The sequence below is a fragment of the Macrotis lagotis genome, chromosome 2, assembly GCF_037893015.1.
Source record: "Macrotis lagotis isolate mMagLag1 chromosome 2, bilby.v1.9.chrom.fasta, whole genome shotgun sequence".
NCBI lineage: Eukaryota > Metazoa > Chordata > Mammalia > Peramelemorphia > Peramelidae > Macrotis > Macrotis lagotis.
Window position 1 is genome coordinate 81,649,208 of NC_133659.1, and position 27,547 is coordinate 81,676,754.

A 27,547-nucleotide genomic window follows, 5' to 3' on the forward strand; every position below is an offset into this window, starting at 1 on the left:
CCTACCCCACTACTCAGTGATCAGAATTTCATCCAATTCACTTCAACAGGATTTGTCATATGCTTCATTGAGGTTACAGGACCTTGCTCTATGTCACCTACTTTCAGGATCACAATGGTAGAGTCAGGAAATGGATAGAATCACAGCATCATAAATTTAGAACTGAAAGAGGTCATCAAGTTCAATCCCTTCGGTTTAGAGAGAAGAAAATTAAAGCCCAAAGGGGTTAAGTGACTAGCTCAGGGTCTCACATGTTGAAATGCTTGACATTCTTTTTTTAATTTTATTTAAGGCAATGGGGTTAAGTGACTTGCCCAAGGTCACACAACTTGGCAATTATTAAGTGTTTCTGAGGCTGAATTTGAACTCAGGTCCTCTTGACTCCAGGGCCAGTGCTCTATCCATTGCTCTATCTGCCCCTAGACTTTCTTTCAAGGTTCAGTTCAGATGTTACTTACTTCATAAAGTCTTCCCTAATTTCACCTCATTGGAAATATTTTTTTCCTTCCCCAGTTTTTTTAGATACTATACCTGATATTATATATATATATATGTATAGATATTACTAGATATTAGAGCTATTTCTATATATATTATATATCTCCCCTGTCAGATGACAGAGGCTTTATCTCATTTTTTATCTTTCCCAGTACCTAGTACCATGCTTCACACATAACAAGAGTTTAATAAATATTTGATGAAATATTTAAATTTTAGTGACTTTTGACTATGTGCTTACTGTAATATTTAAGAAGAAAAATCTTGAAATGAAATTCCTTGGAATTATGGACTATTTTATCTTTATTCATATGCATTTACGTCAAATATATTTATAATACATTTGTCAGTGCTTAGCAAATGATGTATGCTTATACATATTTTTTTGCTGATTGATTAATTGATTGATAATCCAGGAAGATCTATTTATACTGGAATTCATTAACCTCACAAGTTTCAAAGCTACTGTTAGCCAGGATCAGTTGGAAGGAAAGAAAATGATGCTCTGCTCTTTGCCCATTTGGATATTACTTCTTTGACACACTCCTCATAAGTTGCCAGAACCATTTACCAGCTAAGAACAATTTGTTCACTTCACTCAGGAATTACAAATGTGTTTTGTCCAATAAATCTAAATATATTTTGTAGTAGTCATTTTTCTTAATGGAAGTGTTTTCCAGATGTTGCCCAAGTCTAGTCATCTGGGCTCCCTTCCAATAAATGTGGAAAGTTTGTTTTCATAGGTTGTCACTGTTGCTTTGGTCTAACCTTTGACTAATTGGTTCATCCCAATATGTTTGCACCAATATATAAAGCATCCAGGACATCAGAGATACACGCATATCCCTTGCCGGTAAGTAAAGAAGTCATTTTGCTTTCATGTTGAGTTCTGATCTTTGAGCTCAGAAAGGAGATTTTTTTTAAAGGTTTTTGAATACTTTTTTTTTTAGCAATTCAGAAGTATAGTAGTTTTCTAGGGAATCACTTTTATGGTGTTCACCTCCTGAAGGATTTAAAAAAATATTAGAGTTTTTAAAAAATTGGGATGGAAGTATCCTCTGTATTGCACTACATTTTCATAAAACTACTTGCTCATTTTTATTCAGTGATAATACTTAATAATTATTGATAATATTTTGAAATTTAAGTCTGGAATCCCTCTAGTAGAATAATGAAATATTTTTAATCATTAAGTTATTTGGAAATGATTAAGGCCAGGTTAAATTAAAAAATGCAATTTAGAGTTAGGGGGAAATAGTAGCAAATTTGAAGTGATTATTTTGATATAATAGCTTTAGTGATAACAGCTTGAAACTAACATTATTTTTATTCTATTTAACTTAATAGCAATAGAATAATTTATATTATTGTACTGTAAAGTTAGACATGGTAATCTCCAAAAAATATAATTATTTTTAAATGTCCTGATGACATATTGTAAGTCTTATAGTTTCATACTGAAATGGCTTTTTAAAATGATTGTTCTTTACCTCAGAAGTAACTGAATGTAGTTCTTCAAGTTAGGTATTTAATACTCTAATATTGCTTTTCAGAGAATATTCAATACCTGAAAACAGCCATGGAGTGGAAAATGCTTCCCGTTCACCTGTTGGTGTTTTGTCTTTTCTTGATACAAGTTTCTTCTCAAGGTACCTTAACCAACAGAATTCTGAAATGGTGTTTCCTTCTTGAGATTAATCAATTATAGGGGGGCTTCCTCTTGAGAACTATTGCATAATTTTCTGTTATCAATATTGTTAAAGCAAAATTTACCATATTAAAAATTGGTCATTTTTTTTTAGTTTTAGCACACTATAAAACTTTAGAACCATGAAGAAAATATGCAAGCTTATGTTTATGAGAGGGAAGAGGAAAAAAGGAGATGGTTTTCCCATTTCCTCTAAATGTTATGTGAAGTGAATATTTTTATCATGGTTTTCGTCCCCTCCAGAAAACATTTCAAGTGATTTATCAGTATATATATATACATATATGTATATATATATATATATATGTATATGTATATGTATGGTAAGAGGTAGTGTGGCCCATTAAATAGGTGATAGGCTTTAGAATCAATAATAACTATATTTAAGTCCTATTTGTGACAGAATAGCTGTAAGATCATAGGCCAATAACCTTTGCATGCTCCAGCAATTCCCTAATATTTTAGGTTAGAGATAGCAACCTGTATAAATGAAATGGATTTCCATGCCAGAAATTCACTACACTATGAAATCACAGCCCTGTAACACCCCCACCAAAAAAATATATATGAGATAAAGTTATTTAAACATTAAATTAAAATTAACTTTTTTTCCCCCCTACCCTATGGGTTAAAAAACAAATCTATCTGGAAGAAGTGTTTGCCACAAGAAATGTCACTGAAATATTTGATTAAATATTTAATTTAAATTAAGTTGACTATTTTTGGTCAATGTAATGATAAAAGAGTTTGACTAATCTTCTAACTAAATGGATTCATTGTTTTGCAGTCAGATGGATCTAGTCTTAGTGTGGGAAAAGTGTTATAAGTTTATATTATTATTCTAATGAGATGACATGTTTTTTTTTAAAAATTATATCACAGACTAGAACTGGAAGAAATCTTAAAGGTAATCAAGCCCAACCTCTTCATTTTATATATGAAGAAATTGAAACTCAATGAGGTTAAATGATTTACCCAGGATAGTAAATTATAGAACTAAGTTTTGAACCCAGGTTATCAGACTCCAAATCCAATGTCCTAAGAATCACTGGGCTGAATCTGTATCTGCATGCTTTTTGATGGAGAGCTCTAAACCTCAGATTCCACACCTTTCTTCATCCATCTGTAATTTATAGTTCTAGAGAACTGCCTGGGACATTGAAAGATTAGGTGATTGAAACCCTCAAACTTCAAATCTCTGACTCTAAGCCCAGAACTTTGTCTTCTCTGCCATATTTACTCTGATCTGGATAAATATTACACACCATTCAGTGTATAGAGCACATATCTTAATGCATAAATAAAGTGGGTCTCCAGTAATAAAAAAGACTCAATAATGGAATTTGCTTTTATTTAATTTTTAAAGTTACCAGTTGTGGGGCATTCCCCCCCGCCCAGGCAAATAATTTTAGGAAAAAAATTGTGATTGTAAGTGATGTTGCAAAATTAAATTCTTAATGCTGAAATATTAAGTAAATAGTCATATATATAGCTGATTCCTGATTGTTCAAATGGAAATGCAGACTATTTGTGCTAGATATTGTCTCCATGATGTTCTTAGATTGATGAAAGCGGACATGAAATACTGAACACTAAAAATGTAAAGCTGAGCAACTCAGTGTAGGTGAACCTTTCTGTGCCATGAAAATAAAATGAAGAATTTCTCAATTTTAATATAGCAACAACTTAATACTAATTTTCACATATATATCTCCAACGCAGTAAGTGCTTATTTTCTTCACCATGCTTTACTTCACAATGATTAAACTAAAAAACAAACAATCTAATGTGATTAATCAATGATAACATGGAAAAATGGGATATCTTCTGTTTGAGAATTGTAACTTACCTACAGAGCTCATTTTTCATGTTTCAAAGATCTACGACTCACAAGTTTGTAGGAATCATCTGATTGATTTTGTCCAGTCTGCTGCTCTCATGCCTTCTTTTCAAGTGTTTTTCACTCCTCTTTATATATATGTACATATAAGCATATATTTGCATGTGCAAATAACATGGTTTCCTAAGGAGCTAAAACGCATTCTAATCTTCAATGTGATCTTTGTGGGTTTTGTCTCTGATGCTCTGGGTTCACGACCTTGAGTCTTTTTCAGCATATTTCAGTCAAGGATAATTTTTCATTCTAACAAAATCATAGAAGTTTTAGATTTAAAGTGACTATTGCATAATCATGGCCATGTCTCAAGATTATTGAAAGGTTTTTCTCCCGTTTGCTGCTTGATCATTGGAAGACAATTGTGCTTGTATGTTGTGGTTTTGTTGCCATGTGTAATTCTATGTTAACCTTTACTCTCATGTGTAGATGTACTCATTGGAATTTGGCTATTTCTCCCTCACTAGACCTCTGAGTGTGGGCAATTAATTTCCCAGAACCTTAAAAAGTATATGATTCCCTCTTCCAAGTCCCCCTGTAGAAAGAATTGTTAAGGGAGGGTCTGTTGGAATATTTACACGAGAACCAAAAAAAAAAATGGCCTTTTTCAATTCTGATAATGACTATGACATAGAACCCCTTCTTATTATGCAAAATTATTTAAATGCATAATGAATATATTTTCTCATTCCTAAAAATATAAACCATCTTCCTCCATATATTAGAATTCTTGGAAGGAGAAAGTGATATCATTGTCAGACAATGGAATAGCGACCATAAACTTTTTCTACAGTATATTTTCTTCTTTTATTCCAAAGAACATATAGCAAAATCTGCCCATTCTCCTATGTTCTATGCCTCCCCCCATTTTTTTTTGGCATTCGATGTTTCCCTTGGTATCAAAACAGCTGGTTTGGTCATATTTACATTAGTATTGTGTAATTTTAGATTTATCAAGCTGTGCAGGGAGATGTGGGGAAGGGTATACTAGAGATGCCGCCTGCAACTGTGATTATAACTGTCAATACTACATGGAGTGCTGTCCTGATTACAAGAAAGTCTGCACTGTGGGTAAGTTCTTAAGTCCAACATACCCTCTGGAAAGGAGTACTGTTTCTCAAGATCCCTTCCTATGGCCTCAGTCCCCTTGTTACTTTTGAATGAGCTTCTATGTTTCATTTCATTGCTGTATGTCTTTTCCTCCCCTTGCATAAATGTTGCATTGTTGTAGCTGAAAATAACGCCAAAGTCTTTGGTTTAGTTACCCAGATGAAACAAAAACAACTGACTCTTATATATCCTATGAAGCCACACTCCCCCACTCCTCCCCTAAAGTTCTCTTCTGCATGTAGATATCAGAGTGTCTGTAATCATACTTTTCTTTATTACATATGGAAAAGTTCCAATTGATAATTATTTTTGAGAATTTAGAATGTTTTCATTACGTCATATTGGAGCCTAATCATTTGTGCTCTAAGACATTCATGTAAAGTGCACATTATTCAAATGTTTAATATTAGCTATCAGATTCCTAAATAGCAATAAACTATAAATAAGATGGTACCCAAGGTAACAATGAGATCTGATTGAGCATAATCAGGTTGGAAGCCAACAGCGAGTGATATTATTCCAATTCAAAATTAATTTTAAATCATTTTTTTAATCTTTAACTCATTTTAAATCTTAACACAAAATCAATTTCATATTCAATATAGGGAAAATCACTACTGTAGCTTGCTAATGTAATACTCAGTTTTGAATTTAGATATAAAGGCCAAATTGCAAAGTAGCTCAACAAGTATACTGTTTTTTAATTAATTCAATCTTTAAACAGAGATGATTTAAAGTAGCAAGAACTATTTTAAACCATGTGACTAGCCCATACCATGTAATCAAATCAGAATTATTCAAATTTATTGACAGATGCCTTATTCATTCTCGATGATACATAATAAATCCTATTAACATGAATAGTATTACTTCAGAAGTCCTTCCTATATAACATGAGATCTCCAAGTCTAAACTAAAACCACTTCTAGAAAGTAATATTTGATAGTAAGAGACAAATCCGTAGAATTTATTGTAATGGAATTTGACTTCTAGTAGACAATAAACTCATAGAAATGGTAGGACCATTATGTGGAGAAGGTACTGAGGAAGGAAATTTTCACATAGATAGTATCCTATAATAGTGGTGTAAAATTCAAACAGAAATGATTCACTCACTAATCTATATATAAGGATTTCTGCAGGCCATACATTGACTTAAAATGCTTTAAATTTTAAAATGTTATATTATCTGTGTTTTATTCTATTTTTGTTTTGTTAAATATTACAAATACATTTTAATCTGATGCAGGCTGCATTTGGGAGTTTGGTGGATCACATATGGCCCTGCAGCCACATATCTGAAATCTCTTTCCTACAATACATGCATTCCCGATTTACAAAACATCTGAAAATGTCCACATACATGCAAACAACTGGTCTAAGTCACAATAAATGGAAATAGATTTCCTTAGAGTCTCCAGCGAGTGGGAAATGTTCATTTTTCCAATGTACTTTATGTGATTCTCACTATAACCATTAAGAGAGTAGGCAGAAGAGATAAAGGAGATATGTTTCTGGTGCTTCTTGAATCACTTAGGCAGACCTTTCCATAAAAACAATGCTCTTAGTAGTGGTTATGTTCTCAGGATAGCCCCCAATTATCTATTTCAGCCATGATGTCTCTGAACTATGGAAATGCTTATGATTTCAAGTACTATGGTATCTTATGGATTCATAGGATTTTAGATTTAAAATTGAAAGGTACCTCAGAAGTCATCCAGTTCAATCCTTTCATTTCATAGATGAGGAAACTGAGTCATATTAAAGTGACTTGCCTGAGGTTGTTGTTTGTCCTTCCTTCTGGAAGAGATCCAACAACATCAGGAAGGTGATGTTTTGACTTGCAAGAGAATTATATTTCAGTGATGTGGGGCTAGGCAAAACCAACCATCAACTTCATTCTCTCCTCCAAGGTCATCTGAGTCCAGTTGTGACATAGGTCAGAATGACTAGAGATGACCCCAGATACAGTGGAAAAACTTTGGCCTTTTTAAGCTAAGGTCTTTCTTAAGTCTCAGTTTGTCCAAAACAACAACTATGCAATGATTTAAAGGCTGGTAAGAAATGAAGCAAAAGATGACCTAGTTTAGCTACCAAAAAAAGAAAAGGAAGGAAGGAAAGAAAGAAAGAAAGAAAGAAAGAAAGAAAGAAAGAAAGAAAGAGAGAAAGAAAGAAAGAGAGAGAAAGAAATAAAAGAAAGGAAGGAAGGATGAAAGAGAAAGAAAGGAAGAAAAGAAAGAAAGGATAAAAAAGAAAGAAAAAAGAAAGATAAAGAAGGAAGGAAGGAATTAAAGAAAGAAAGAAAGAAAGAAAAAGGAAGGATGAAAGAGAAAGAAAGAAAAAGGAAAGAGAAAGAAAGGAAGGAAGAAAGAGAGGAAAGAAGAAAAGAAAGAAAGGATGAAAGAGAAAGAAAGAAAAAAGAAAGATAGATAAAGAAGGAAGGAAGGAAGGAAGGAGGGAAGGAGAAAAGGAAGAAAGGAAGAAAAAAATCAACTGGGAAGGGAAGACCCTCAGGGTTTCTGGTCAAGACAGAAATAATTGCCTAAGGGAACCCAGATGGTAAATGAGCAGATGAGCCATTACTTGTTCTGTTAAACAAAATGGTTCCTTCTACCATAAATTATATAGGTTTTTGTGGGCTAAACTGGGAACTTAATCACCATTCAGACATTGCTTCTATGGGAAAATGCTTCCAAAGTTCTAAAGAAAAAATATCTAAATTTACTCTGTCTACAAAGACGTAGAATGTCCCATGTGAGACACAACATGATCAGAATTTCATATCTATCTAACCATCTACACACACACATATAATTTTTTTTAACATTTTGCTCTGGATAGAGCTTTCCTGTAAAGGCCGTTGTTTTGAGTCATTTGCCAGAGGGAGAGAATGTGACTGTGACTCCGCCTGTAAGAAGTATGACAAGTGCTGTCCAGATTATGAAGACTTTTGTGAAGAGAGTAAGTGTCTATCACCATTTGAGTCAAAAGCTTCCTCCAACATTTATTTGATATCTCATTGTATACTGAATTTTTAGCCTGCTTATGATCATTGATCAATTACCATAGTTAAAGCAGCCAGTATTTAAAACTGATCATTTCAAGGCCATAATTTGGTCAAAATCTGTTATTCAGTGGGAATTTTCTTTTTATAAGAGAAACATCATCTTCTGTATTATACTATTAGTATGCTATTGGTATACTACTTCGCCAGTATATTATATAAATAATATCCTAATGATAGTGTGTATATATACATATATATATAATAGTTTTCTATATTAATGAAATAACAAGTCTATTCCCTACCTCTAACCCGCTAGGGGTTTTATTTAGAATGGAAAGAATAACAATAACAAAACCCTTAAATCCCTGATTATGTCTCTTGCCAAGAATTACTTGCAAAACACCTTTCATGAAAATCCTTTCATTTTGGGAAATGAATTAAAAAACATTTGTATAATCTTATCATTTTTTCTTAAACATTACTGAAACACCTGATAAGGGTGTTTCTTTGGAGATTTTTCCTTGTTTTTTTCTTTAAATATTGCTGAAACACTTGATAAGGGTGTTCTTTGGAGGAGAGGAGAAAGATAGGGAAATTGCTAAGGCAGCAGAGTTCACCAGAGACATTAGCTGCTCAGTGCTTTAATTGGAACATATCCCAAAAATGATGGAGACAACACCCTCCTAATTAAACACTTTAGGTCAGAAATCATGGGGCTATCAGAAGATCAGAGGGTAAGACCAACTCACTCAGAGAACTGGCATATTTTTTGACTGTTGGACATTCAAATGAGGAGAGGGAGAAGAAATATTGGAGGTGGTGATGAGAGGGTGGGGAGAAATAAAACACTGCAAGGAAAAATGTCTCAAAACATACATTTTTCATCTAAACCAATAGAAAACTATAAATATGGGAAACTGTCCATTGAGGAAGATGGGCAACTTATATTTAAAAACATATTAGCAGGTTGCCTGAAGACCCCGAGAGGTTTAGTGATATTTTGATGACTGTCCAGCTATCATGTATGTGATGTGAGAAGCAAACTTGAACCCAGACCTTTCTGTCTCCAAAACCAGCCCTCTATCTGCCATGTCATATTAAATATTTTGCTTATCACCTTTATTCAAAGTAGAATACAATGCAGAAAGATAAAAGGTTCATATCCTGAGTGGCCTGGCCTGTGGGTCTCACAGAAGTATGCAATATACTAACCAAAAAAAAAGATATGTATGTGGAGGAGTGGGGGATGCCAGAGTGGGGTTTACATCAACTTGAGAAAGTATATTTGATAATAGAGACTGATTCCTGAATTGTTAAAGATGCTTCCAGGAAGGATCTTTTCAAGAGGAAGTAAAGAAAAAGATTAAAGATTATTCATGAAATTCCTTGTCTTCAAATACCATTAAAACCAACATTTCTATAGGGCCCAGAGATTTGAGCCTCATTTCAAGTAATATTAGTTACAATGGAAATGTTCTACAACCACAGAATTTGGACCATCATTAGTTCATCTTAGAAGTATTTGACCTATAGCTAGCATTGTATTTTTTTTCAGTCACTAAGAGAAGAACCCTGTAGCATAATATTTGGATCCACTTATCATGCTAATAAAGTAATTTTGAAAGGTGGTTATAGTTACAGTTCTTTAAAAAAGAAAGAAATTATAAGCAGATACTGATTTCTCTTAAATATTTCCCTTACCAGATGGCCTTTTGGCAGTGTTCTAACAACTATTATTGCTGGCATTTCTGAAGTGGTCTCTTGCAGAGACTGTTACAGTTTAGCTTTGGATGGGTATTTATTGATGGAATCAAAGGTGTTTGATAATGCAGACTCTTATTGTTACAGAATCCCAGTTTTTCTTTTCTTTTTCACTTCTAGTCATAGTCCAGTTTCTTCCTGGGTGAAAAAGCAAAAAAAAAAAAAAATTGTCATGTATCTTTTCTATGCAGCTTGTAAATTGACCACTCTTTTATTGTGAGTGAGGGGCAAAAGAGTAATGTTCATGAGATCATAGGATTTAGTGTTGGAAGCAATGTTACAAGTCATCTCATATTTATGAGGCATGATTAACTCAGAAATGGAAAGGTCTTAGAAGGTAATCCAGTCCAATCCTTGAGGAGGTGACAGAACCAAGACCCATAGAGGTTAAACAGTTTGTCTCAACTTCTACAGCTAGGTAATGACATAATGAAAACATGTACACTCAGACCAGTGTTGTTACCAATTTAGTTATCATAGATCCAAATTTGGAGGGGTTCTTGGATTCCTTCTAAACTAGTCCTCTAATTCTCCATGTGAGTAAACTGAGACTCAATAAATTGACTCATCTAGGGTCACACAGGTAGCAGCTATATATTAGAGCTGGAATTCAAATTCAGGTCCCAAGACAGCCAAATTCATGGCTCTTTCCATTTCCTGATTTAGAGCAACCACCTTTCAGAAGCAACACAATTACTAAATATCTGCAGATTAGATGCTCAGGAATTCACATGGATTTATTTTTAGAATCATTTGCTTACATATATTTTTAATTGAAGGTGAGAGATGTATTCAAAATGAAAAGGAACTCATGTAAAGCTAGATTTACAGCAATTACTTAGTTTTGACAGTTATATGGGTTGTGAGATTGGCACTGACTGACTGATCTTTTTTAACCTCAGTACATAATCCAACAACACGACCTCCACCTCCAAGGACTCCACGGCCATCTCCAGAAGCTCCTCAAACCATCAAAACAACAACTAAACGTTCCCCAAAAACTCCTAAGAAGAGGACCCCTAAAAAAGTGGTGGAATCAGAGGAAATAACAGAAGGTAGGAAGATGATGGCTATGAAAAATAGTTTTTCTAAGTGAATATGTGACATATGCAGATGGTGGACTGGTGCTATCTCTTTATCATGGCACTGTGAAAAGTTAGGAACATTCTGACACATAAAAGACTGGTTAAATTATATGAAAAAAATAGCATTTAAAGTTTGCAAGGCATCTTACAAATGTATCATTTAATCCTCATGAAAAATCTTATAAGGCATTTTACAGAAGAGGAAATGGGGACAAATAGCAGCAACATGACTTACCTAAGGTCACACAGCTCTCCAGTGTCTGAAGTAGGATTTAAATTCAAGTCTAGTACTCATTGAGCCACCTAGCTGCCTACCTCTATTTAAAATGAATTGTTTAAAACAGAAGTGCAGGTAAGGCAGAAACATAATCTTTGATCTCTTTTTTGGTTTTCCAACTGAAGATTGAAAAGAGGTATAAATCAACATGATCTTAAAAGCTACAAGCAGGCATGCCCCAAGTCTTGTTTCTAAGAATGTTGTACTTTTGAAGAATACTGGAAAGGATGGGATGTGGGAGAGAAATTGGTCCAAGCAATATCAGTCTGATGCTCCTTTTTCATGACTTTGAAATGCATCCTGTCATATGAAAGGGAATATACTTGATGATGTCCTTTACTCAAATCAATACAGGAAATAGATATTCTCTGATCAAGAAAAAGTCCAACTCCGTTGTTTTATTTGAACTGGTTGGACTATTGTGAAAAAGTAACAGTTCACACAATCCACTTCTTTATTTGATTACAGAACATTCTATTTCTGAAAATCAGGAATCATCCTCTTCCTCTTCTTCTTCTTCTTCTTCTTCAAGTGTTCGGAAAACCAAGTCTTCTAAAAATTCAGCTGATAATACAGCACCCAAGAAGAAACCCAAAGGTTTGAGCATTGATACAGCTCAAATGCTATATCAATGCTAAATTAAGATTTTATACCTTGAAAATATTGGGTGGAGGTAGTAGGATTTGTTGATTTATTTTTTTAGAATTGGGGAAGGGATAATAGTCATGAAATAGTGTTTCAGAAGATACAGAATGAAGATTTCTAGTTTTCTTGGACTCTAAATATAGTATGATTGAATCAAATTAGAAAACAGGACAAGATGAAGGTCTATTTTTTTTTAGTTTTTTATTTTTGCAAGGCAATGGGGTTAAGTGGCTTGCTCAAGGCCACACAGTTAGGTAATTATTAAATGTCTGAGGCCAGCTTTGAACTCAGGTCCTCCTGACTCCAGGGCTGGTGCTCTATCCACTGAGCCACCTAGCCGCCCTCAAGATGAAGATCTTATAGAAAACTAATGACTAACTTCTTATAGAAAACTGACAAAAACAATGAATTTTTCAATCCAGTTCAACCCAGTTCTTAATGTTTAATATATACAAGATATTGTATATTATATAGTGTACATTATGCACATATTGTACATTAAAAAAACCAGACCTTGTCCTTGAGGCACTTATATAATATACACACACCTAGACACATGTACAGATATACATATTTTTAACTATTAAAATATGAAACTTCACTAAATCTTTCCGGATGGTGTGCATATCACATATTCATATATATGAATTGTCCATATATATGAATTGTCCATATTATGTGAAACATACACAGACAGACAGACACACACACACACACACACACACACACACACACACACACAAAGCTAGGGCCTAATTAGTATGAATAATGAATGCCCTGAAATGGTTGTTTGCATTCAAATCTGTACTATTCAAAATTATAATTCTGTAAATATGGTAATGGCTACAGACTATAGGAAATATAAAAATCTGCAGTTTGAATTCGAATAATGCAACCACTTAAGGAGATTCATTATTTGCACTAATTGGGACCTAGGAGTGTGTGTGTGTGTGTGTGTGTGTGTGCTCTTGTGTAAAGGAAGAGAGGAGAGCACAGATAACTAGATAGAGCAGGTTCAGGAAAGGATACTTTAGGAGATGGTACTGAGCCTTTCAGAAATTTGGGAAGGGATTCTAAGAGACAGAAGTGAGGGGGGAATGGACTCAACCTATGCAAAGTCATGGAGGCTGGAGAAAGAATGCTGCATTCCATTAACAACAAATTGGATGGAACATAGGATATATGAAGGGGAATAATATAAAATAAAAGGCAGACTGGAATCAGTTTTTTAAGAAGTTTAAATACCAAGTTGAAAATTTTGTACTTTGTCCTCAAGGTGAGAAGGAAGATTTTTTTTGTGAGGAGGAGTGGCACAGTTAGATTTTGCTTGCAAAAGAATCTTATTTTTTGGCAGCATAAAGAGGAGAAATTGGCACTGAGGAGAGTGGTGATCAAGAGTCTAGGAAAGAAGTGATAAGAACCGGAACTAGGGATGTGAGTGAAAAAAAAAAGGATATGATTGCAATACAGTTGTGGAAATAGAATTGATAATATAAATGACTAATTACTAGTCACCAGTTAGTGACTAATTGGGCACCAAGGGTAGGGACAAGGAAGGACAAGGGAAGGGAGAATTATTCTTACTGGCTATTGTGCTTTTGCCTTTCTTCCAGCCCCCCAAACCTCACCTGCCATTTCTCATTCTATTCACTCTCCTTACTCTTTTTTCTGATTCTCATACACACACATGTATATGTCATACATATATGACATATGTATATGTATATGTATAAGTATGTATAAATATCCCTCTTCCCAGTCATTGACTTTGTTCATGTGATTTTTCTCTTGTCTGGAGCTCCTGGACTCCTTGGTCTCCCTTCTCACTGAGCCCTATCTTGATCAAAGAGGTCTCACATCTATTCCATATTTACCTCAAGGTTATTCCCTACATTATCTGAAGTTATAAAATCTGGAGAAAACTGATGGGGTATTTACTTTTTATTAACTTTAGAAACCCACATTGACCTCATTATGTGTAAGAATAGAGTGGGTAGAGAAAAGATAATAGCTCATAGGCATATGTGTACTGGAAGAAAGAACTGGGGATGAGACAATAGTGTTTCTTGAGAAAATAGATAAGGGAACTGATGCTGAAGATTGAGAGAACAGATGAGATGAAAAATGAAGAGAAGAACACTTGGGTAAAGAGAGTAACAGTATTAGAAGGGGTGGATATGCCCATTTCCCTAGAAATTCTCTTGGTGTATAACAAGAATGTTATATTTTCCATAATGCTTTTTTTACTCTCCATATTCTTCTATTGATATAGGTGATAACATTTGAGCCAGGGAGTACAGGTAGTTAACATCATCATTTTACCTATATGGAAACTGAAACCCCAAAAAAGTTATGTGATTTGATCAGAGTAAGTGACCCAGTAAGTGAGAGAGGCAAGGTCCTGTAGGTAAAAGCAATGGAAAGACCATTCAAAGAATAACTGAAATGTACATCTTTTTTTATAGCTAAAGATTCAAAGAAGAAGAGAACCCCCAAAGACAAGCCTACTCCTGCACCTCCAGTTGTGGATGACCCAGGAAGTGGAGTGGACAATGAACCTTTCAAGCCCACTGCTGCTCCTGATGTTCCCACTTCCCGGCCCAATATAGTCACCACAACACCCCAAACCGACAACAGTAGCACCGCCAGTGGTGACTTCTAAGGAGAGTAACAAGGTCACATCTAAAGAGACAACAACTGAAAAGGAGGCATCAACAGCTTCTAAAGAGACATCAGTTGTAACAAAAGAGGTGACTACTACAGATAAACAGACCTCAACTACAGCTAAGGAGACAACTACTTCAGAAAAAGAAATACAAACTACAGAATCAATGACAGCTGCTAAAGACCCTAAGCCTACACCTAAAGATCCTAAACCCACACCCAAGGACCCTGAGTCTACACCTGAGGACCCTAAACCCACACCCAAAGACCCCAAGCCTACACCTGAGGACCCTAAACCCACACCCAAAGATCCCAAACCCACACCTAAAAACCCTAAATCCACACCTGAGGACCCTAAACCTAAACCTGAGGACCCTAAACTCGCCCCCAAAGACCCTAAACCAATACCTGAGAACCCTAAGCCTACTCCCAAAGATTCTAAACCTACACCCAAGGATCCCAAATCCACACCCAAAGACCCTAACCCTACACCTGAGGACCCTAAACCCACACCTGAAGATCCTAAACCCACACCCAAGGACCCTAAACCTAAACCTGAGGACCCTAAACCCACACCCGAGGACCCTAAACCTAAACCTGAGGACCCTAAACCCACACCCAAGGACCCTAAACCTAAACCTGAGGACCCTAAACCCACACCCGAGGACCCTAAACCTAAACCTGAGGACCCTAAACCCACACCCGAGGACCCTAAACCTAAACCTGAGGACCCTAAACCCACACCCGAGGACCCTAAACCTAAACCTGAGGACCCTAAACCCACACCCGAGGACACTAAACCCACACCCGAAGACCCTAAACCTAAACCTGAGGACCCTAAACCCACACCCGAGGACACTAAACCTAAACCTGAGGACCCTAAACCTAAACCGGAGGACCCTAAACCCACACCTGAGGACCCTAAATCTAAACCTGAGGACCCTAAACCTAAACCCGAGGACCCTAAACCTAAACCTGAGAACCCTAAACCTAAACCTGAGGACCCTAAACCCACACCTGAGGACCCTAAATCTAAACCTGAGGACCCTAAACCCACACCCAAGGACCCTAAACCTAAACCGGAGGACCCTAAACCCACACCTGAGGACCCTAAATCTAAACCTGAGGACCCTAAACCTAAACCCGAGGACCCTAAACCTAAACCTGAGAACCCTAAACCTAAACCTGAGGACCCTAAACCCACACCTGAGGACCCTAAATCTAAACCTGAGGACCCTAAACCCACACCCAAGGACCCTAAACCTAAACCTGAGGACCCTAAACCCACACCCGATGACCCTAAAGCTAAACCTGAGGACTCTAAACCCACACCTGAGGACCCTAAACATAAACCTGAGGACCCTAAACCCACACCCGAGGACCCTAAATCTAAACCTGAGGACCCTAAACCCACACCCGAGGACCCTAAACCTAAACCTGAGGACCCTAAACCCACACCCGATGACCCTAAACCTAAACCTGAGGACTCTAAACCCACACCTGAGGACCCTAAACATAAACCTGAGGACCCTAAACCCACACCCAAGGACCCTAAATCTAAACCTGAGGACCCTAAACCCACACCCAAGGACCCTAAACCTAAACCTGAGGACCCTAAACCCACACCCAAGGACCCTAAACCTAAACCTGAGGACCCTAAACCCACACCTGAGGACCCTAAACCCACACCCAAGGACCCTAAACCCACACCCGAGGACCCTAAACCTAAGGACTCTAAACCCACACCCGAGGACCCTAAACCTAAGCCTGAAGACCCTAAACCCACACCCGAGGACCCTAAACCTAAACCTGAGGGCTCTAAACCGACACCTGAGGACTCTAAACCCACACCCGAGGACCCTAAACCTAAACCTGAGGGCTCTAAACCGACACCTGAGGACCCTAAACCTAAACCTGAGGACCCTAAACCTAAACCTGAGGACCCTAAACCCACACCCAAAGACCCTAAACCTAAACCTGAAGACTCTAAATCCACACCCAAAGACCCTAAACTCACACCTAAAGACCCTAAACCCACATCCAAAGACCCTAAACCTACACCTGAAGACCTTGCATCCTTCCCAAAAGTCACAACTGCTCCTACTACACCAGAAGTGACTCTAATTGCTAAAACTGAAAAAACTACACCCATGACTCCCAAAATGACAACTGTTCCACCTAAGTTGACAAGTACAACCACTAAAGTGACAAGAACAGCCACTTCACCAAAAGTGACAACTAAAGTGACTACTACAGCTAAAGCAACAACTACCACCACCAAAGTGACAACTACTACTGCAAAAGAAACAACTACCAAAGCTGAAGATACAACTCCTTTATCAGATGTTAAAATGCCTCTTAAAGTGACAACTCCTACACCTAAAAAGCCAACTCCTAAAGTGACTACTACTGCCCCTAAAGTGACCCCTAAGCCTAAAACAACTACTACCCCCAAAGTGACATCTAAACCAATGAAGACTACTACAACAAAAGAGACAACTACAGAAACTAAGGAAACAACTGTTGTAACAAAAGACAAAACTACTCCTTTGGTTCCAACGCCTGACCCTAAAGTGACAAACAAGAAGACTACATCTGCACCCAAGGAACCAGTAACTACACCTAAAATCGCAACTACAAGTGAAAAGACAACTACTGTAGAGATAGTAAAAGAAACGGAACTGAGCTCTACTCCATTTAGTGAAACTACTCTTCAAACTACTCCTGAATCCAACAAAAAGCCAAACTCAGAAGTAACAACCACTCTTACTGTAACAGAAGACACTCCAAAGAATGAAGATTTAAGTATTTTTGAGCAAGAGAGGCCTCACCTGTATCCTAGGCCTCCGGTGTTTATTCCAATAGGTATCCCAGGTTCTAGTATCTATGTGGGAAGACCTAGTCAAGGAATTAGTAACATCCCAATGCTTCAAGGTAATTTTAACAGTCTGATATTCTTTTATTTTCTGAGTGTAATGTCTATTGTAATGTCATATGTCTATTGAATTATGTTATCTGAAATAGTTTTTAATATTAGGAAAATGTATATTCTATCAGACTAGTCATAAAGGCAAGATAATAAAGTAGGACATCTGGAATTGGTTTAATCTTGTTATCTAGGCTACTTCTAGAGATCATCACTTGTAATTGGAAGATGGTGAGCTTTTAGATTATTCTTTAAAAGAAATAGGAAATTGATAGTGATATTTTGGTACTTTGTTTTTTCATATGAAACATTTGAGAGTTAATTATTACCAAATCCACTGTGAGTTCAATATATATTGTCCAACTTAAAAATGGTAAAGCAAACAGCAAACAAAAAAAGGCATAACTCCAAAAGGATACTTCTAAAAGTCTGTTACACAGGCATAAGGATATTAGTTTCAGTTGTCTTGAATTGAAGAACCCTGCTTTTCTACCAGTTACTCCTGAGATGTTTCTGGTATTTTAAAGCTGTTCACATTTGAATTTCTATAGGTGAGCAGTGCCTTGAAACCAAGGCACTGAATGGTACAATGACCATCCAGTGAGCCAAAAAAACTCATGAATAAAGTCTTTAAGAGACCTCCATTTCTTACACTGTCCAAAAATTGGTTGAATTTTAGTCTGCAATTCTCCTTTAAACATTTCATCCTTTCAATAATCTATTTTTAAAAATCTTCAACCCTATCATAAAAGATGAAATGAAAACTTCATCAATACTTAATACTTTAGTAGATCTGTGAACTGGTTGATAACATTACTTCCTCCAATAGGGTAGATCTTGAAACTCACCCATGACTTCTTACCCTGGTTGCTTCACAAGAAGCCCAATCAGCATGCTGGGAGCATTCCTATAGAGTTCTCTAGATATTACATGGCAATTACTGAACATAGTCTTTTTCTTTTCTGTACTCTCCGTACCTCCCCTTGACCCCCTCCCCTTAGCTGCTTTCTTATTTGAGTGCTGAGAAGAAAAATATCAATTAATCCTGCCATTTCTGCCAAGGACATTTGAATCAATTGTCATATTATTCTAAATATCATTCTCTAGACTTTTCTTTCCAAAACAACATTCATCATCACCTCTCCCCATATGTGCTTCTTTCATTAAAATGCAAGATCCTTGAGGACAGATTATTTTTCTTACTTGAATTTTTAACACCAGCATTTACCATTTTCTGGTACACAATAGGATAAGGACTGTTTTGGTACATCGGAATGAGGAAATTTCTTCTACCTATTAAGGTTGGTCTTTTTTATTTTTTATTTTTTGGCAACTCATAGCTCGAGTTGCTTAGAGATTCAATGAGTTGCCCAGGGTCACATAGCCAGTCTTAGTCAGACTTCTTCCTGTCCAGTTTCTATGTCATGCTACCTCAAAAAAGTCTAATTGATGCTTCATTCATTTTCCTTTACTTGTTACAAGAGACTCCTTTTTGTAGTCATAATTTTTTTTGATACTTTTATTCCATTTTACTATTTCACTGGTAATGTGTTTAGTCTACTAACATATTCTACATACTCCTCTATTGCCTTTGAATAACCTTTAATTATGGTTCTTTGGAGATAATGGAATTTCATGACTCCTCAGAAACCTATTAGGTTCTAAAATGTTTTGTTTGGTTGTCTTGTTTTGCTTTTATTTCAGGGAAAATCTCAAAGAGTCATTTGAAGCAGTGCAAAATTTCCCAAATGCCAAAGACTGTCATTTTTATTCCTTTTCAATTCTGGGTCTGATTTATTGTCCATCTGCAGAACAGAACAACAAAAAATAAATCTTTTCCACATTTGGGTTAAAGTATCCTTAAAGAATCAAAAAATTTTAGATTTGAATTCAGAAGTTATAATTATATAGAAACTATAATTATAGAGATCCAGCATGCTTATTCCAATGGAGAAAACTGAATCCTAGTGGTAACTGGTTCAAGGTCCTATAACTAGGGAGTAACCATCAGGTCCAAAACCTGACTTTATTTAGATTGCATGAAAAAAGAGCTTTAAACACACCTGGTCTGTTAAGTTTAACTAGTGGAATACTTTCTAAACAGGATAGGATTATAAAATATATTACCATTTTATCACCTTTGAAATCCAATCCCATCCCTCCTGGTTTGAATTGTTATCTAAAAGCAGAAATTAGGATTAATTGTTGTTCCCATCTTCACCCCATTCTCCCACCAATGTATCCTTTATATTATTTCAGATGAGACTAATTTATGCAATGGGAAGCCAGTAGATGGATTGACTACTTTGCGCAATGGGACAATGGTTGCATTTCGAGGTGAGCTGAACATAAAAAAAAAATTATCTTAATTATCTTTTCACTTTGTGGCATCTATGAGAATATCACAATTGTGAAATGTCTTGGCAGTGGGGGTGGGGTGTTGGATCCACTTGTTGGAAAAAACATGCTTTCAGACACCAGGATTTTCAGATTATTATCTTTGTAAAAAATGCTATATGAAAAATGTGGTTGTCAACCTGTAGTCTGAAGTGAAATGAATGCATTCAAGAGATGCATTCAAATACTTGGTAGGGAGTATATTTCTTCTCCACTCATGAGGTTGTGCCGGTTTCATTACATGCTGATTGAAATGACTTCAAAATTTCTAATCCCTTGCTTTTCTTATGCAAAGATACCTTGTTTTTGAGATGTCACTAAAACTCAATGCATAGATATAGGTTTAACAAAAAAGCAGGAAGTGGATGAGTTGTTTTAAGGTTACAGCTAGATGATTGTAATATCCATTTCAGTTTGATCATAATCCTTATTCCATATATTTGCACCTCAGATCTGGGTACCCTCTCCCACACAGGCTGCAACCCTACCACATCTCACTAGAAAATCTTACTGAACTGCTGTGACTAAAATCTTGTGTCCAACTTCTGAGTTTAGATCTCTCTGAAAATAGCTAGCTGGTTTTTGGACAACTGATGAAGACTTTTATCAGGATGATACTCAAAGCCTTGCCAATTTGGGAAACCTGCTAGGGCTGGACCTCCTGTTGGCAATACTTTCTATCATTAGAGGTATAGGAGATGGACCTTAATGGAGACCAGTCATGTTAACTTTGTAAGCATCTGAATATTTAATCTGGAAATCAAAACTATCAATTCAAATTTATTTTTTTAAAGCCGTGCCAGTATCATTTTGAAAAATGTTAAAAAGATTTTCACATCAGACAAGAATTCCCAATAGTGCTAATAGTTTATTCATATATGAATTCTATTTTTTCCCAAAATGTTTTCATGCAAAAGGATGTGTGCCTGAAGAAGCTGTAATTATAAATTGGTCTTTGGGATAAAATTGAGTGTTTCCTCTTGTCTTTAGGTCATTATTTCTGGTTGTTAAATCCATTCACTCCACCATCACCAGCCCGAAGAATTACTGAGGTTTGGGGCATCCCTTCCCCCATTGATACTGTCTTTACTAGATGTAACTGTGAAGGAAAAACTTTCTTCTTTAAGGTGAGGAAAATAACTTATCAAAGGAAATATGGTAGCAGTAATTCTGTTCATTGATAAATTATAGTTCATGAAGGTTCAAAAAAGATAGGCTGATGTTAAATATCAGAGTAATCCTATTCTCATGTTCTTGTTAATGGATATTTAATGGGAGGAACAATAAATCCTAAAAATTTATCTGTATCTGTAGACATAAAATTCAATTTAATTTCTTAGTAGGTCCATAGTTATGAATCTACAAGTGTGGGTTATTTTTCCACCAATGATAACCAAAAATCCTTTACACCTTGGCACATGTTCTGAATTTCTATAGCCAAAACTGAAAACTCCAAAACAAAAAGTAAGAATAGCTGTAAATTTGATGGTAATGAGCCTCCTTATAAACCAACGAGGCTGCTCTTCAAATGACATACATATTCTCTGGGCCCATACTGGGCTTTGTAAGACCTACTGAATTTGTGCTCTGTACTCCGCAATCACTTCTATTTACTCTTCCAGTTGCTAAGGGCATTGGATTTTGACTTCATTATCTGTCTCCTTATTTTACCTGTTTGACCCAATTTCTTTATCTGTAAAATGAGGACTTGAACTGGTTGACCTCTCTTAGGTCCTTCCTTAGGTCTGTGGTTCTGTGATCCTAAATTAAATTACTCTGCAGGTAATTTACAAAAAAATACTTTCCAAGTTAAAGGTTTTACCTTAGGTATCTAATTTAGGAAGTATTTATTAAACTTCCCTGCCCTCAGCACCCTCCAAGATCTAATACTTTGTTTCACCTATTAGGATTCTCAATACTGGCGGTTCACCAATGATGTAAAAGATCCAGGTTATCCTAAATCAATTGTTAAAGGATTTGGAGGTCTAAATGGGAAAATAGTGGCAGCTCTATCAATAGCAAAATACAAAAACAGGCCAGAATCGGTGTATTTTTTCAAGAGAGGTATGTAGTGTTTAAATTATCTGCGGATTTAATTATGATGCTTTTAAGATACAAAAGTCAACATATTTGATAGCTGAAGCTTTGGTTGCCAGGGAAATATCCATCCTTATTACTAGGTTTACTGTTATCAAAGGTATCTTTTAGCTATAGCTGCCTTGTAGATGGGGGGGCAGTAACTGAACTGGGAGTCAAAGGATTGGGCTCCAGTGCTCACTAGATATACCATTAATTTGCTGCCTGATCTTTGCAAAGTTAATATAACATTTTTAGGCTTCAATTTTCCTGATTCATAAAACAAAGGGATTAAATTGGTTTGAATTAAAAGTTCCTTTTTACTAATTATTTTAATTATTAATGTCTCTTGGAATCATTCTGGGCAGGGAAGGTTTCTTAAAACATTAAGAAACACGAATAATAAACCAGTTTATATTTTGAAAGCTACCTTACCTTTTCCTAAATGAACAACTTTTAATAATATAATCTATTTTCACATTAGGTGGCACTGTTCAACAGTATACTTACCAACAAGAACCAACTAGAAAGTGCTCTGGAAGAAGACCTACTATAAACTATTCAGTTTATGGAGAACCCACTCAAGTCAGGAGACGTCGTTTTGAGCGGGCTATCATTCCCTCTCAAACACATAGCATTAGAATAAGCTATTCACCAGTCAGAGTCACTTATCAAAAAGGTAAACCACACATTTTCTTATATATGTTGTGTTAGGAATGAAAATTTAAATGGCTTCATATAAGACACCCTAAGCAGTCTGAATTGGGAGGGTCTGGGAATTCAAAATGATGCTGCCACTAATGTTTACATATTTAATGAATCAACGGTGTGTAGTATTTCTAGAAATTCCCCATATGTCAGCACCATATTGTCCCTATCTCAATTCTCTGCCTGGGAAAGGGAGTTCATTTGCTCAAGTTGACTGGTGGCTAACTTAAACTTATGGTCTACTTATTCAAAAATCTTTTGTAATATAAAAAAAATGTGTTGCACACAGGTTTCCTTCATAATGAAGCTAAAGTGAATACAGTTTGGAGAGGTCTTCCAAACATGGTTACCTCAGCTATAGCACTGCCTAATATTAGAAAACCAGATGGTTATGATTACTATGCCTTTTCTAAAGGTAAGTGATTAAAATAAATCTTAATAGCTACAAGAGCTGACTGTTCAACTATGAATAATTCAAAGACAGACAAATACAATCTGATGACTAGAGAGAGATATCTATCTTCTGAGCATTTAAATTCAATTTAGGCAAAAAAATTATAACCTATGATTACTGAGTTTAGAGTTAGGGATAGTTAAGTAAGAGTAATCTGACTTAGCATTTTATAGCTACAACTTGATATCTGTGAAGTTTTACTGCAAACTTCATGATACAGAGTATACTGATTTAAGTTTACTAAAATTTACTTAATTAGCCAAAGAATCTTCCTCTAATTTTTCATTATTTGACAGATTAGAGAGGAGAGGATACTTTTTGGGTGTGTGTGTGTGTGTGTGTGTGTGTGTGTGTGTGTATATGAATATATTTACATGCTTTATGAAAGAATTTAAAAAAGGATTTCATTTGCTGGTTAATAAGAGAATTTGGGTTCAAAACCCAGCTCGCTCACTTACTATCTGAAAAGATGATGGAAAAGGTAGTTAACTAACCTGGGCCTCAATTTCTCATCTCAGGGTTGGACCAGATGACTGTCTATGACTCCAATACTTTTGAAAAATGCTTACATAGAAATTATTAGTAATATCATATCTGAAATGTAGCAAAAAAGTTCATTATTTCCAACTGTCATATGTCTTATTTACCAGAAAACTGGAATGCTCAAAATGGGGAAAGGGGGCGCTTCAGAAAAATAATAAATGCAAATTATTTCTATTTTATTAATTTTTTTTCTTTTAATCTAGATCGATATTACAACATTGATGTACCTAGCAGAACAGCAAACTTAATCACCACCCGTTCTGGACAGGCATTATCCAACACCTGGTATAAATGTCCATAAGTCTGATTTCTAAAGAAGATATGAAAAAATTAAAGAAAATAATATTTTGACATGGAAACGATTTTATTAATAAAGTTGTTGAAATGTGTGCATACTAATTTAAGAACAAAGCACTTTTAACCTCAGTAATCATTACACTAAAACAGCAGATTTGACATTTTATTCACAACTACAATAGTTTACAAAGCTTTTAATTAATATTTCCTCTGTTTAGTCCTCCTCTGCCTCCTATTGCATGGGATACACCTGTAGGAGGAGAAAAAAAAAGCAAATATAAATGTTCCTTTAAAAAAAAACCTATTAACAAGGGCATCCAGTTTTACATTATTTTTATGATACACTAGAATGCAAACTAGTTCCAATTTTGTGTTTATGACACCAAGATTCAATATATAATTTTTCCTATTTGTATTAGCTAGACGGAATCACCAAAAAAAATCTTTTCTTATATATAAAGAAACAAGAGGGAAGCAAAGGCTAAAGATGAGATACAACATTTTAATTTTTCAAATTTTATTTTAGATGTGAGGAAAGAACATGATTAAATAATACTTCATTAGTTAAATACAACACGATACAAAAAAAATTCTTTCCCCCAAATTAGTTCCTACAGTATACCTATTTGGTAGATGATGTTAATTTGCTCAGTTTTAGGACACTTGTTCTGATTCCTATGAACTATTTCTCCCCCCAATCAATAATGAGAGAATCTTACCTCTTTGTCGATTAAACTGACGACCCCTGACTCCCGTTCTCAAAGTCTGAGGCTGAAGCCTAACTCGTCTGAAAGGCTTAGGTTGACAACTGCTAGTGTCTGAGAAGAGAAGTTAGCTTAACTGAATTTGTCACTGAAGCAAAAGCTAAGTGTGCAAACTGATAAAACTGCAAACAGATGTCCCTTAAGACAATGTTTTTAAAAAACTATTTAATCATGTAATATTTTTGAATATTTAAAAACAGAAATAAAAACCTCAGAATTGAACAAAAAGCTTACTTTTTTTCTTTGACTTTTAAATGTTCTCTGGTCAAATGAATGACATTTTAATTTCATAATATAAAAAACTTCAAGAATTAACCATTTTACCTATTCTAAAAAATTATTATTACCAAAACCCACTATTTTTTTTTTATCAAAAAACCACTATATATTTTATACTTCATTTGTTCTTTGTTTAAAATCTTAATCTTAAATGACTAGTTTCCTTTTTTAAAGTGAATGTTTTATGAAGGGAAAAGCATTTAGTTTTCTTAATTCAATAAACATTTAGAATATAATATATCCTGTCTTAAAATTAAGAAATAACTTTCAGGCTTTAGAATAATTTATAGAACTTACACTTCAATACTGTGTGTGTACACACACACACACACACACACACACACACACACACACACACACACACACTTCATTTACCCTTAAAACAAAATGCAAGGATTATTATTTTACAGATATAGAAATAGGAGCTTGGAGGATTGAGCCCCAAGGTCACAACATTAATTAAGCAGTGGAGTTGAGATATAAATTCAGGCTGCTTCCAAGTTCTTCTATTGCTTATATCCCTTAGTATCCTTCAAAAGAAAGTTCAAAAATGTAAAAAGGCAAAGTTTTCAACAGTTTGAATAAGTGATTTGGGAACTTAATATTTCTTGCTTCATTCCAAACTTCTTCTGAAGGTCTGAAGCACTATCATTCCCGCCCAATAAACAGAAAACTTTTTGCAGTGGTGACTTCAAAATGAAAACAATCTAGTTCTACTTAATGGTGCATACATACATCTTTATATGTAAGCACAAAGAAAATAAGAATGTGATAAAGACTGTAGATTAAATAGATCTTTGATTTGGGTATGAGTTCTACCCAAGACTGTGTATTCTTGGTAAAGTCACTTAATTTCTCAGAACCTCTGTTTCCTTCTCTTTCAAAATCTAAATGCTACTATACTATTTTTCTTTTCACTGCTTCCCACAGGTCTGTGGTAAAGAAAAATTTCTGAAAGGCCTAAAAAGCATGATACAAGTAAAAACATGTTATCATTAATTAGAAAATGCTATATTAAGAATAAGATGCTTGGGGGGCAGCCAGGTGGCACAGTGAATAGAGCACTGGTCCTGGAGTCAGAAGAACCTGAGTTCAAATCCGGCCGCAGACACAACAAATTACCTAGCTGTGTGACCTTGGGCAAGTCATTTAACTCCATTGCCTCACAAAAAGAAGAAAAAAAGAATAAGTTGCTGTGTCACTGTTCTAATCAAAGTGACAGCACATACCTGCAGAGGAGCTTGACGGAGGATCTTGGCTGGTAGAAGGAAGATCAGACTCATCAGATGCCTGAACAGGTTCTTCCTCCTGCTGGCTATCAATTTCTAATCCAGCTTCTGAACTAATTCTAATAGGAAAAGAAAAAGAAAAAGAAGGAAATCCATTAGGAACTACAAAAATATTTCTGATAGTAGAATATTTAAACCATGTATAGTTCATAAATATCACCAACAAAATTTTTCTCAAGCCTACAGAAAGGCCTCTATGCTAAATGATTATTAATGCCCCTTCTATTCTGAATGTTATTAATGGATATTCATGTACAAAAAATATTAAATCCTTAGGTATTTTTCCTCTAGAGAAATTCCTCCGGATTTCCTTTTACTAGAAAGAAGACAAGGAGTCACTTGGTATGGTGGAAGGATGGGCATGATGGAGGGCTGTATAGCGATTCTTTACGCCTCCTCTCCAAGTTTTAGAGCAGGTGTTGATCTGTAACAGTGGCGTTTTCCACAAAGATGGTTCAAGACAAATCGTTCCCCAATCCCAATATAAACCCCAAAGTCCCTCCCCCAATCTTTGACTATAGCCTTTATTTTAATATTAAGCTGTTTTTCTTTTCTCTAAAACCACACAGGATTCAAAGGGAAAGATTCTCAAAATCACAAAGCATTTTAGTTATTCTTTCAAGTGCTTAAAAAAATAGTCTCATGGGTCAAAGTGCTTTATCCAGATCTCTTGCTTCTACTTTCTTGAATTTTTTGATGATTTGAAGGCTTGTTTGTACCCCCAAAGAGGAAATAAAAGGTTTTTAAATACTCAACAATGGGGGCAGCTAGGTGGCACAGTGGATAGAGCACCAGCCCTGGAGTCAGGAGGACCTGAGTTCAAATCTGGACTCACACTTAAAAATTGCCTAAGCTGGGTGGCCTTGGGCAAGCCACTTAACACCATGTGCCTTGCAAAAACCTAAAAAAAACCAAACACTCAACAATGAATTAAATTCCTGTTAAATAGTTCTTGATGAAGAAGTTGGAGATTTTCCTATTCATTTTTATATTATTCGTGTATCTAAATTATCCTTATCCTTCATTACCACAAATAAAGCTGTTTACAATTTAATTTCATATTATTCTTCAAATTCAAAATCTATTTAGTTAGCACTTTTCTATCACCTAAACTATCAGAAAGCCATGCTACAGTCTTTTTGCAAGCAATAAAAAATGCTATTTT

At 35.5% G+C, this 27,547-nt stretch overlaps 2 protein-coding genes across 3 annotated transcripts in view; one reads left to right on the forward strand and one right to left on the reverse strand.

Moving 5' to 3' along the window:
- The first annotated feature begins 2,003 nt into the window (after positions 1-2,003).
- PRG4 (proteoglycan 4) lies at positions 2,004-25,067 on the forward strand. The gene is given in 15 exon segments (XM_074222244.1): positions 2,004-2,147; positions 5,049-5,171; positions 8,052-8,171; positions 10,881-11,033; positions 11,809-11,937; positions 14,451-14,605; positions 14,607-14,979; positions 15,148-15,807; positions 16,039-17,583; positions 19,835-19,912; positions 20,963-21,099; positions 21,880-22,036; positions 22,533-22,727; positions 23,046-23,171; positions 23,957-25,067. Coding segments are annotated over 15 exon segments (4,119 nt in total). The 5' UTR covers positions 2,004-2,077; the 3' UTR covers positions 24,055-25,067.
- Positions 24,099-27,547, reverse strand: part of TPR (translocated promoter region, nuclear basket protein) — a 67,857-nt gene continuing 64,408 nt past the window's right edge. For both annotated transcript variants that reach the window (XM_074222243.1, XM_074222242.1), the window contains exons 49-51: positions 26,323-26,441; positions 24,770-24,868; positions 24,099-24,300 (exon numbers count right to left, since the gene is read on the reverse strand). In XM_074222243.1, the coding sequence (XP_074078344.1) occupies positions 24,245-24,300; positions 24,770-24,868; positions 26,323-26,441 (274 nt within the window). In that variant the 3' untranslated portion in view covers positions 24,099-24,244. The remainder of the gene's footprint in view (positions 24,301-24,769; positions 24,869-26,322; positions 26,442-27,547) is intronic.